The sequence below is a fragment of the Danio aesculapii genome, chromosome 15, assembly GCF_903798145.1.
Source record: "Danio aesculapii chromosome 15, fDanAes4.1, whole genome shotgun sequence".
NCBI classification, from domain to species: domain Eukaryota; kingdom Metazoa; phylum Chordata; class Actinopteri; order Cypriniformes; family Danionidae; genus Danio; species Danio aesculapii.
Genome location: NC_079449.1, coordinates 5,538,525 through 5,550,043, shown reverse-complemented (window position 1 = coordinate 5,550,043; position 11,519 = coordinate 5,538,525). Strand labels below are relative to the sequence as shown.

The following is an 11,519-nucleotide window of genomic DNA, read 5'->3' as shown; positions in this document are numbered from 1 at the left end:
AGAGGGTCTGAAACTACGTTAAGTACATTTGTTTACAACAACTAACAATGAACAATACATTAAACTTTTCAGCTTCGTCCATTTACCCAGGGTCGCCAACTTATCCATCACGTTTTTACGCAGCGGGTGCCCTTCCAGCTGCAACCCATCTCTGGGAAACATCCACACACACACTCATACTCATACACTACTGACAATTTAGCCTGCGCAATTCACCTGTACTGCATGTCTTTGGACTGTGGGGGAAACCGGAGCACCCGGAGGAAACCCACGCGAACGCAGGGAAACCCCACTCCAGCTCCATGCAAACTCCACACAGAAACATCAACTGAGCCGAGGCTTGAACGACCCAGCAACCTTCTTGCTGTGAGGCGACAGCACTACCTACTGCGCCACTGCGTCACCACAATGAATAATTCTTCTGCGGTATTTAGTAATGTCAGCTTCTACATGTACATAAACAACTGTATTTTTAAACGAACATTAACAAAGGTTAAGGGATAGTTCACCCAAAAATGAAACCTTACTCACTATTTATTCACTCTCAAGTGGTTCCAAACCTTTATGTGTTTCTTTCTTTTGTTGAACAAAAAAGAAGATATTTTGAAGAATGTAGAAACCTGTACTCTTTGACTACCGCAGTATGAAAAAAAAATTATGGAAGTCAAAGGTTACAGGTTTCTACATTCTTCAAAATATCTTCTTTTGTGTTCAACAGAAGAAAGAAACCCAAACAGGTTTGCGACAACTGAAGGTTGAATTTTCATTTTTGGGTGATGCCTTTAATAAACGCTGTAAATATATAGGCTATTAGTCGTAATTAGTTAAGCATGTATTCATTTAATATAATAAAAGAGACCTTATTGTAAAAGTGTTAGCAAAAGTTCTTAATCTTTACTGCATCCTTGTTTGTCCATAAACATGTGACCTTATCCTCCAATCAACAGTTTCTGGAATGGTTTAACTGATAAACAGCTTGATGTCCTGCAGCAGTAAAAGTAAAGACATGCCTCTGTTTACATCTGCAGTGATGATGATATCAGTCCTGGAGACGCAGGAATGTTTGCTCAGATTCCTGTTTATACCGGACGCATTTCAAGAAATTCAGTTAAAGGAGCACTCCACTTTTTCCTATATATATATATATATATATACAGGTGATTTTATCTCTTTTTTTGGTTGTACAAGCGCACCGATAGCTTAGCTTAGCATAGATCACTGAATCGGATTAGACCATTAGCATCTCACAAAATTTTGCTATTTAAAGCTTGACTCTTCTGTCTTCTAGGCTGATATGTATAGGAAATATACTCCCATTCTGGCGTAACAATCAAAGAACTTTGCTACTGTGCCATGGATGTAGCAGGAGCAATGATATTACGCAGCGGCTGAAAATATTTCTCTATCATCTTTCACAAATGTCAGCATGTTGCAAGATTTTCAGGCTCTGGGTAATGTCATTGTGCATGCTGCAGCCTGTTCACATTACAACATAAATTAAATTAAATTATTTTAAATTAAATTAAGGGGCAACGCAGTAGGGAGTGCTGTCGCCTCACAGCAAGAAGGTCGCTGGTTCGAGCCTCGGCTGGGTCAGTTGCCGTTTCTGTGTGGACTTTGCATGTTCTCCCTGTGTTCGTGTGGAATGAAATGAATGAATATGTTTCACTTACATCCAATACACAAACCTTGTATCCCCATGTTCAAAAATATGGAGCAGCAAAGTGTTTATGTTTAATAAAAATCTGCATATTAAATGATTTCATGTGACACTGATGAATGTGACACATGAAATGAGTAACGTATACTGCCATTCAAAGCAGATTCTCTTTACAAAAACAAAACATTTAGCATATTTGCGTACAGTCTTTAAGAGGACTTTTGCGCTTCATAATTGTTATTCCATAGTTTTTTTTATAAGTGATTAAAGCTTAAATCATACAACTAAATCCCTTTTTGCTACTAATCAAGTGAAATGTGTGTGCTAAATGTACCACAATAACAAATACTATAAGATAAATAAATTCATAAATATTATATATACATAATAAATAAATAGGGCAGCACGGTGGCTCAGTGATTAGCACTGTCGTCTCACAGCAAGAAGGTTGCTGGTTCGACTCCCAGCTGGGTCAGTTTGCATGGTCTCCCGTGTTGGTGTGGGTTTCCTCCCGGTGCTTTGGTTTCCCTCACAATCCAAACACATGCGCTATAGATGAACTGTATGAACTAAATTGGCCGTAGTGTATGAGTGTGTGTGTGTGTGTGTGTGAGAATGACTGTGTATGGGTGTTACCCAATACTGGGTTGCAGCTGGAAGGGCATCCGCTGCGTAAAACATTTGCTGGAATAGTTGCCGGTTCATTCTGCTGTGGCGATCCCTAATAAATAAGGGACTAAGCTGAAGGAAAATGAATGAATGAATATCTGAACATGCTTTAACTTAGCTTGAGTGGTAATGTAAAAATGCTAGATTATTACAACACAGTTTTTAGTTAAATATATAGGCAAAACCAACCACTTTTTTACTATTATTAATTTAATAACTTAACCCAAAGTTTGATTTTGTCCATATTTTTCTGACTTTAAATGCTTTAAATAAGTTTTTTTTTTATTTATTATACTGAAAAAAATAGTGTGAAGTAGGCTATTATTATGTTTTGTTATTATTTTACAACCTTTGTGTACTGTTCAATTTGACTACCTTTTTGTTGTGCTTGTTTCTGTTTTTTCCCCATTGACTTCCATTATAATCACATTTTTTCATTGCAAAGCCATGACACCAAATAATCTCGTGTTCTTGATTGTTGGTGGTTTTCTCTGTGGGGAGGAGATCAAATTTGACCTTTTTGCTGTTGATCATCAATTGGCTGCATTAACCCTTTAGACAGGCCTGTGCAAAAAACGTTTCTGGTTTTATATAGAATAAAACAGCAAATTATAGTGTGTGTGTGCGTAAATACACTTACTATAGTATGTTTACTATGTTCTGAGAGCTGAGCTGTTTATTTTGATTTTCCCAGACATATAAGGGTAAGTGTGCATAGGTCTCTCTCTCTCTCACACACACACACACACACACACACACACACACACACACACACACACACACACACACACACACACACACTATATATATATATATATATATATATATATATATATATATATATATATATATATATATATATATATATATATATATGTATATATATATCAGGAGTTCTCAAACTTTTCAGCCCACGACCCCCAAAAAAACAATGCCAACGACTCACGACCCCCACTATTTTCGAAAGTGCTTATAATCATACAAATGTTGCATGCAACGGCTCAGACAAACCAACAGGCTTATATAAACACAAGCATATCAGCAACACAAAAAAGCAGTGTAACAACCATATCATTATTATTTATTTTCTTATTTAATATTAACCTTACCTAATGAGACTGGTGGGCACGATATTTAAGTTACATCACAAGTCTCTTCTTGGTTTATTTTTGGAGACTACCACTTAAAGATCATCCTCCATGTTCAGTCATGGCCTGTATTTATTTTAAATGTATGCGAGTGCCGTAAAAGTGTCAGAAAGTTTAGCTAGTGCCGTAAAATCAATCTGTTGTAACTGACCGAATTGCTGTGTCGTTAATCTAATGTAAAAACCCCAGGGGTTGCAATCCAATGGGGAGAATAAAATAAAAGGCTGATGGCTTTTTATTTGGATGTTGTAGTTTTAATGTGACTATTTTTATCTTCTGTAGGTTATGGATAAACAATGATAATTTTAAAAGTTTATTCAAATTTATTAGATTTTTGGAAATCACCCCTCTCATTGTCCAGTGATCCCCCAGGGGTCCCGACCCCAACTTTGATAACCACTGCTCGACATCACTGCATATATAAGCCAGAAACTAAGCTTTTTTGAAAAACCACCAACAATCACGAAAACATAATATGGTGTCATGGCTTTACAATCAAAAAATGTCATTAACCTACTGAAAAACAGCTTAAACCAGCCTAGGGTGGTTGGCTGGTTTTAGCTGGTTGACCAGCCTGGTTTTAGAGGGGTTTTGGCCATTTCTAGGCTGGTTTCCAGCCATTTCCACCCTGGTCTTAGCTGGTCAGGCTGGAAAATGACCTGCTAAAACCAGCTATGTCCAGCCTAAACCAGGCGGGTCAAGATGGTTTTAGCTGGTTTAAGCTGGTCATTTTCCAGCCTAACCAGCTAAGACCGGGCTGGAAAAGGCTGGAAACCAGCCTGGAAATGGCCAAAACCCCTCTAAAACCAGGCTGGTCAACCAGCTAAAACCAGCCAACCACCCTAGGCTTGTTTAAGATGGATTTTTCAGCAGGGTATAATGGAAGACCATGGGGATATCATTAGCCACGAACATAATGAAAGGGTAGTGAATTTGCCCAGAGTGTATTGTTGAGTTTTTAAAATAATTCAAAGCGTTTTCCCAAAATATGTCTCAAAGTAAGATTTGTCACAAAAAAAATCAAATTGCTGAAACGCAGAGAAAGCTGAGGCCAAATTAAGACTCAGAATTACCCCAGAGTGGAGGAAAACTCTCAAAACACCACCAACAGCACATAACACGGGATCTATATCAGTAAACAAGACCTGGCGTGACTTTAAGAGTCTATCTCTTAATTTAGGAGTGTTTAGGTGTTTGTCGCTACTGAAATATGAGATAAAAATAACCGCGCCATGTATGAGGAAGGAAAAAATAAACGGCGCGTGTGTGTGTTGCACAGGTGAGGGAGGAGCTGGTTAAAGGTAAACTTGAGGAAGCCTAGTTTAACGCCCACCTCCCTTCACACCAACGATTCGTTGACAGTTTTGGCATTAAGTATAAGTTCAGTCGTGAATCTGCGCATTCACACACACACACACACACACGCTGACAGAAGAGTCGCGCAATGAGTCGAGCCCCGAGGCAGGAGATTTTCACGAACTCCTCCGGTATGTCCGGAACTAAGAAACCGCAGAGCGGTCTGGGCGCCCCTGCACCGCCGGTCCCCTCCTCCGGGCTGTACGTGGACACCAGATTCCCGGTGCAGAACATGCCGGTTCAAAACGACCTGGTTTGGAGACGACCGAAGGTGAGGCTAAGTTAAACACACACACAATTGTAGATATTTTTATGGGGACTTCCCATAAGTAATGATTTTTATACTGTACAAACTGTATATTCTATCATCTTACCCTAAACACAACCCTCACAGAAAACAACCTGCATGTTTAAATGGTCAGACTCAGAATACTTCATTCTGTGTGATTTATGAGCCATTTTCATCATGTGGACCAAAAAACGTCTCCACAAGGTCAAAATGTACCAGTGTTGCTGTATATATACAATACGTAAGCGATGCAAGGTAAACACACATAATGAAGACGCAGGGTTTTGGTGTTTTCAGTGATACTGACTATTCAGGGACTGTGACTGCTGTATTATATAGTTATGCACTAACAAGTAAAAAGTAAAACAATTAATCAATATTTGTGATTAAAGAAAATATGGTATTATAGAGTAAAACATTGCAAGACATTTGTTTTTTGTGCGTCTGTGTGTGTGTCATATTTGATATATCAGGTTTGTATGGCTCATATAGTATGATTTAGTGAGATATTTTGAGGGAGAGTTTTTTTTTTGTCAGAGGCCTAAAACGCAATATAAAATGCAATACAAAATGCTTATATCAAATACGAACATACATTGCCACTGCATTTCCCAATAATGGGTTGTTTGAACAACAAAAAGATTTTTTAAATTGTTAATTAATTAGTACTGTTTTATTTTCGTGTGGCAGGCCTATTTAACTGTTAATTCAGAAGGTTCACTTTAAACCTTTAGATATTTTCAAGAGTTCACACTTAGCTGATAATCAATAAAGCGTATTTGGCATGCTGTCCCAGGAGAGAGCCCTGAGGTCGTAATATCCTCGAGCCCGGAGCTCCCTCCCGTTAGAAGGGCGAGAGTGGAGTTCGAGCTCAGGTAGGTCTCGAGGACTCCCCTGCTTGTCGCCGCGTGAGAAGTGTAAACTACTGTTGTTTTCGGTGATAATTTGGTTTAGTCGATTGGCTATTGTTTATGTTTTTGGACGGTGGGAGGAAACCGGGGACCCGGAGGAAACCCACGCGAACACGGGGAGAACATGTAAACTCCGCACAGAAACACCAACCAGCCCGATAGGAGGTTGGACCAGCGGTGTTCTTGCTGTGAGGCAACAGTGCTAGCCACTGGGCCACCGTGTCGCCCTATCAGAAAAAGGGGGAGGAAGAAGGGGTGGAAGGAGGGAAAGCTTCAAGACGAAGAAAACTGGAGTGAAAAACTCTGGTTATTTATAATGCTTCCGTAATCATCTAATGGGTCAGATTACGGAGCTAATGAGGAGCCAGCAGTGTTGATCATAAGCACGTGATCCTCTCGAAATTAGTTTATAAATAAACCACACTTCAATTCAATAAGTTGTATTTACTGTACAACAAATGACAGGCTTTATAAATTGTTTTGGAAATAAATCTTTTATTTCAGTTTTGTTTTTTTATTTTTGTTCAAAATATCAAGATGTGTACTGAATCTTGAGCTGAGTGTATCGTTACCCCCCTATAGTTAGTAAGTACATTTAAATGCATATTTTGGTGATCACAGCTATGTAGTTTACAAACTGAATGAAATGCAATGATTGATGACTGAATAAACGATTTTCAAAAAGTGAGATTTGTAGTGTTTTAGAGGTTTGTGAGATTATTCCACCACTAATGAAAAGTGAAAATAAAGGTTCTGGCAATAAACATTCCTTACAAATGTTTTTTTAATGCTATATGAAGATTGTTCCGGCTCTATGAATGGTACAATGGTTTAAAACAACTCTGTCATACTATAGTGCATTTAAAGCAAGATGCGTGAAGCTGCTGTGGGTGGGGAATTGTTTCTTATAGTCTGAAATGTCAAGGTTTTGTGTTTGTATGAATGTGAAGAACTGTCCAGGCTTGTGTCTGCAGCTGCCACACACAAACTGCCCAAAGGAAGACACAGTTTACTGGAATTTTTCCAGCTTTAAAAATGACTGTTCTGTCTTTTTTAACGTTAAAAATAAAGGTTCTTTATTGGCATTAATGGATCCATGTAGCTTTATCCTCCACATAACTTTCAAATCCTCAAACTGTTCTTTATAGTAGTAAAATGTTCTTCACAGCAAGAAAAAAAGGTTTCTTTAAGGACTTATATATACGCATAGGAACTTTGACTCTTCCTGAGTCAGAATTACTTCTTCTAATATAGGCTTTTGGGTTGTTGAAAAGCACCTGCAAATAGATGAACGGATAGAATAGAACAAAAGGACAAAATTAACACTTTATATTAAGGTCCTATGAGTTAATATTAATGTGTAACCTAAAAATAAAATAAACAAATAAATATTTGTTGCTGTCACGATCACCAGTGACCCAGGCTTTAGGATCGCTGATAAGCACGCACCTTCACTCGGACTACAATTCTGTCACTTTATGAACTACATTTCCCATCATACAACACACACACCTGTTTCGGTTCTCCGATGATTACACACACACACCGCTGGAAGCTGATCAAGACTCATTACACAGATTATTTATACACCGCACGTGCACACACACATTGCTGAAACTTGTTTCTTTCATTAACATCACAAAGCATTACCTTCTTTGATTTCCCATGTCTTGTTTCTTGCCTTGTTCCTCATTTTGATCCTTTGTCGTCTAGCCTGACCTCTCGCCTGTATTTTGACTACGTTTTCAGATTACCCCTATGCGCCTCTTTTTGTTTCTGCACTGACTATTGCCTGTACAACCATGTCTTCAATAAACTGCACTTGGATCCTCACTTCTGTTGTTGACATCCGCTTCGTGACAGTTGATTTAACCTTTGTTATTGTTAGTTAATAGAAATAGATCTGTTCATTGTTAGTTCATGTTAGCCTAGGTTCATTACTCTACTGGGACCGCGGCAGGAAAAAAAAAAGGAAAATGAATAAATAAACTATTATTAATAGCCTAAATAGTATTTTTTTTAATGACCTGTCATCAAATGGAAACTTACTATAAAATATTATAATTAAAAGTTCTGAAAATAACTTTTATTATTTTTTGAACTATAGTTGGTATTTCCTGGAACAAAATTAATGTTGTTTACACTTTACTGAGGTTCGCTTAAAGAGTTAGCTCACAATTTGCTACAAATTAAGTGCATGACCTTGTTAAACTCCTAAAAAAGCATTATAGCATCTCATAATCTACTGTAAATGTGTCGTCCAGGATATCAACATTCTAGTCATGATCGCTTTGTGAGGAATAGACTAAATTCCTTCCTAACATGTTGGATTTCATATCTAATAATTGTTTATAGCCAAGTTCAAACACACACGTGGGTTGTTAAGTTAGGGATAAAGTACATCCAGGAGGTTGTAATCACAATCTCCAATACCAATCAGTATCGAGTATTCCAGACAGCTTTGTAATATTCAAATATAATTTAATCCTGGAATATTTTATTGTCTTTTCCAGGAGATCTGTCTGTTTCCCCAGTTCATAGTGGATGGAGCCACTCGTATGGACGTCTGCCAGGGAGTTCTGGGTGAGATTTTATTTCTGAACCTTTTTAAACAATAAGAATAATACAGTTGTTCTCATAACACAGTGCATGTGCTTCATAAAGCAGCATGTTTTGGCATCAAATAGTTTAGTGTTTAGGAAATAGCTCTGGAGTAAAGCAGTGGTTCTCCTCTGGGTCGCAGAATCACACAAAGGTTAATGCAAATAATACAGTGCAACACTTCCTCTATTCCACTTCCTTTTGTTGTTACTTTAGACTCTACAGCACAATATGCCATCAAACTCTACAGAAATCTGACAGAAAAGAAAACAGCTGATGGAGTATACACTAATCTGTGCATTATTCAGTCACAAGATGGCGCCAATCAGTCAAAAACACAAAGCTGACAGAAACGAAAACAGCTGATGGAGTATACACTAATCTGAGCATTACTTAGTCACAAGATGGCACCAAACTGTCATAAACACAAAGCTGACAGAAATGAAAACAGCTGATTGAGTATACACTAACCTGCGCATTATTCAGTCACAAGATGGCGCCAAACAGTCAGAAACACAAAGCTGACAGACACAAAACCAGCTGATGGAGTTTACACTAATCTGAGCATTACTTAGTCACAAGATGGCGCCAAACAGTCAGAAACACAAAGCTGACAGAAACAAAAACAGCTGATGGAGTATACACTAACCTGCGCATTATTCAGTCACAAGATGGCGCCAAATAGTCAGAAACACAAAGCTGACAAAAACAAAAACAGCTGATGGAGTATACACTAATCTGTGCATTATTCAGTCACAAGATGGCGCCAAACAGTCAGAAACACAAAGCTGACAAAAACAAAAACAGCTGATGGAGTATACACTAATCTATGCATTATTCAGTCACAAGATGGCGCCAAACAGTCAGAATCACAAAGCTGACAGAAACAAAAACAGCTGATGGAGTATACACTAATCTGTGCATTATTCAGTCACAAGATGGCGCCAAACAGTCAGAAATACAAAGCTGACAAAAACAAAAACAGCTGATTGAGTATACACTAATCTATGCATTATTCAGTCACAAGATGGCGCCAAACAGTCATAAACACAAAGCTGACAGAAACGAAAACAGCTGATGGAGTATACACTAATCTGAGCATTATTCAGTCACAAGATGGCGCCAAACAGTCAAAAACACAAAGCTGACAGTAACAAAATCAGCTGAATAAAGCATAGACTTACCTACGTATAGTTCAATCACAAAATGAATTTGTATGTCAGAAGTATATGGATGTGAACACATTCACTGACGCTCAAGGTGATTCCTAGATTCCCATTTTATTTAGCAGTTGTTATCTTGGAATAACATACCTTGGAATGTCGCGACTGACCAATCAGAATTGAGTATTCCAGACAGCCGTGTAATAACTTGTTTTTATCTCTGTTTCTCTGCCAGGTGATTGCTGGTTCTTGTCTGCGGTGGCGTCTCTTTCTCTCTCTCCTACCCTTCTGGATCGTGTTGTTCCCGCAGGCCAAGGTTTTCAGCAGGGATACAACGGCTGCTTCTGCTTCCAGGTTAACACCGTGCACTACTGTACAGAATAAAACAAGTAGGATAGTCCTAACGCAGTCTCTCTGTCTGTAGTTTTGGCAGTATGGCGAGTGGATAAGTGTGAAAATTGATGACTTTTTGCCGACATGCAACAATCAGCTGATCTACCTGCACTCCGCCAGCAGAGATGAGTTCTGGAGCGCTCTGCTGGAAAAAGCTTATGCCAAGTCAGTGGATTATTTGCATGCTTAAAGGGGTAGTTCACACAAAATTTCAATTCTGTCATCATTTACTTTGTCTTCACTTAGTCAAAACCCATTTGAGTTTTTTTTTCTTCTGTTACAAAAGAAGATATTTAGAAAAATGCTGGAACTGATAAACTTCCGGTGACCTGTTATTGTGAGTTTTTTTTCTCCATTTTATACGGTTCCTTTTACAGCATCGATGTTGTAATGTAATTCAAATACATTCAGTTAAACAGACTTCAGCATTCATTTAGTTGTGCAAGCGTAAAATGAGACAAAAAGTCATTTACTCGCACGCGTCCGTGAGAATCGGCAGGCTAGCGCAGACGCTCTATTGAATATACTGGGGTAAAATAAATGCTCATATTATAAAGGCGTGGTGGGGGAAATGTAATTTAATGCAGTGCTTCTTGTACAATCTGAGACCCACTTTATCTCGGATATCACTTAGCTAGTGGAGATCGCTGATTTTTAAAGAAAACAGACCTTAAACGTGCCAATTTTTGCATTGGCATACAGTTGACCGGAAGCGCTTAACCCAGGTTACTGGCAAATTAAAAGTCCTATTAGCATGCTTAGCATATACCCTATTGACTTCCATAGTAATGTTTTTTCTACACTGTGAAAAATATCCATAAATGTGAAGTTTTCCATATTGTTATTCATGTTTTAGTTTTTATTTATTGTTTATTTATGCTTTTAAATTGCATTGTGGGATCTTGATCTTTCTTCCAACAACTTTTAACCTTAAAAAGTTTTAAAAAGTGACTTTTATTGACATTTTTAATAGTTTAAAGCAGGGGTGCCAAAAGTTTTTCCATTAAAAGGTAAAAAACCGAACTTGATTGGGGGCTGTGGGCCGAATATATTGCAAAGCGTATTACAATACATTTGCCAAGGGGAATTTGCTCATTTATTCTGCTAATTAAAAAAAAAAACTATAAAATGTTTCTTTAAATCATATTAACTAACTCAGTATAATTTTAAACATTTTATAATTAACTAATTACTGTAAAAACATAAACAATTCCATTTATAACACAATGGAGTTCAATACTAAATACACCAGTCGAGCTGCTCCTGCCTTCACCTTGATTTGCTCATAGATGACTTTTGCATTGTCGTCTATCTGTCAAGTGACAGTAT

General features: G+C 37.9%; 1 protein-coding gene across 1 annotated transcript in view; it reads left to right on the top strand.

Moving 5' to 3' along the window:
• The first annotated feature begins 4,804 nt into the window (after positions 1–4,804).
• The window catches only part of zgc:85932 (uncharacterized protein LOC405875 homolog), a 44,172-nt gene continuing 37,457 nt past the window's right edge, over positions 4,805–11,519 (top strand). Inside the window, exons 1-4 of the mRNA XM_056474222.1 lie at positions 4,805–5,104; positions 8,547–8,616; positions 10,033–10,151; positions 10,222–10,355. Coding sequence (XP_056330197.1) covers positions 4,922–5,104; positions 8,547–8,616; positions 10,033–10,151; positions 10,222–10,355 — 506 coding nt within the window. The 5' untranslated portion in view covers positions 4,805–4,921. The remainder of the gene's footprint in view (positions 5,105–8,546; positions 8,617–10,032; positions 10,152–10,221; positions 10,356–11,519) is intronic.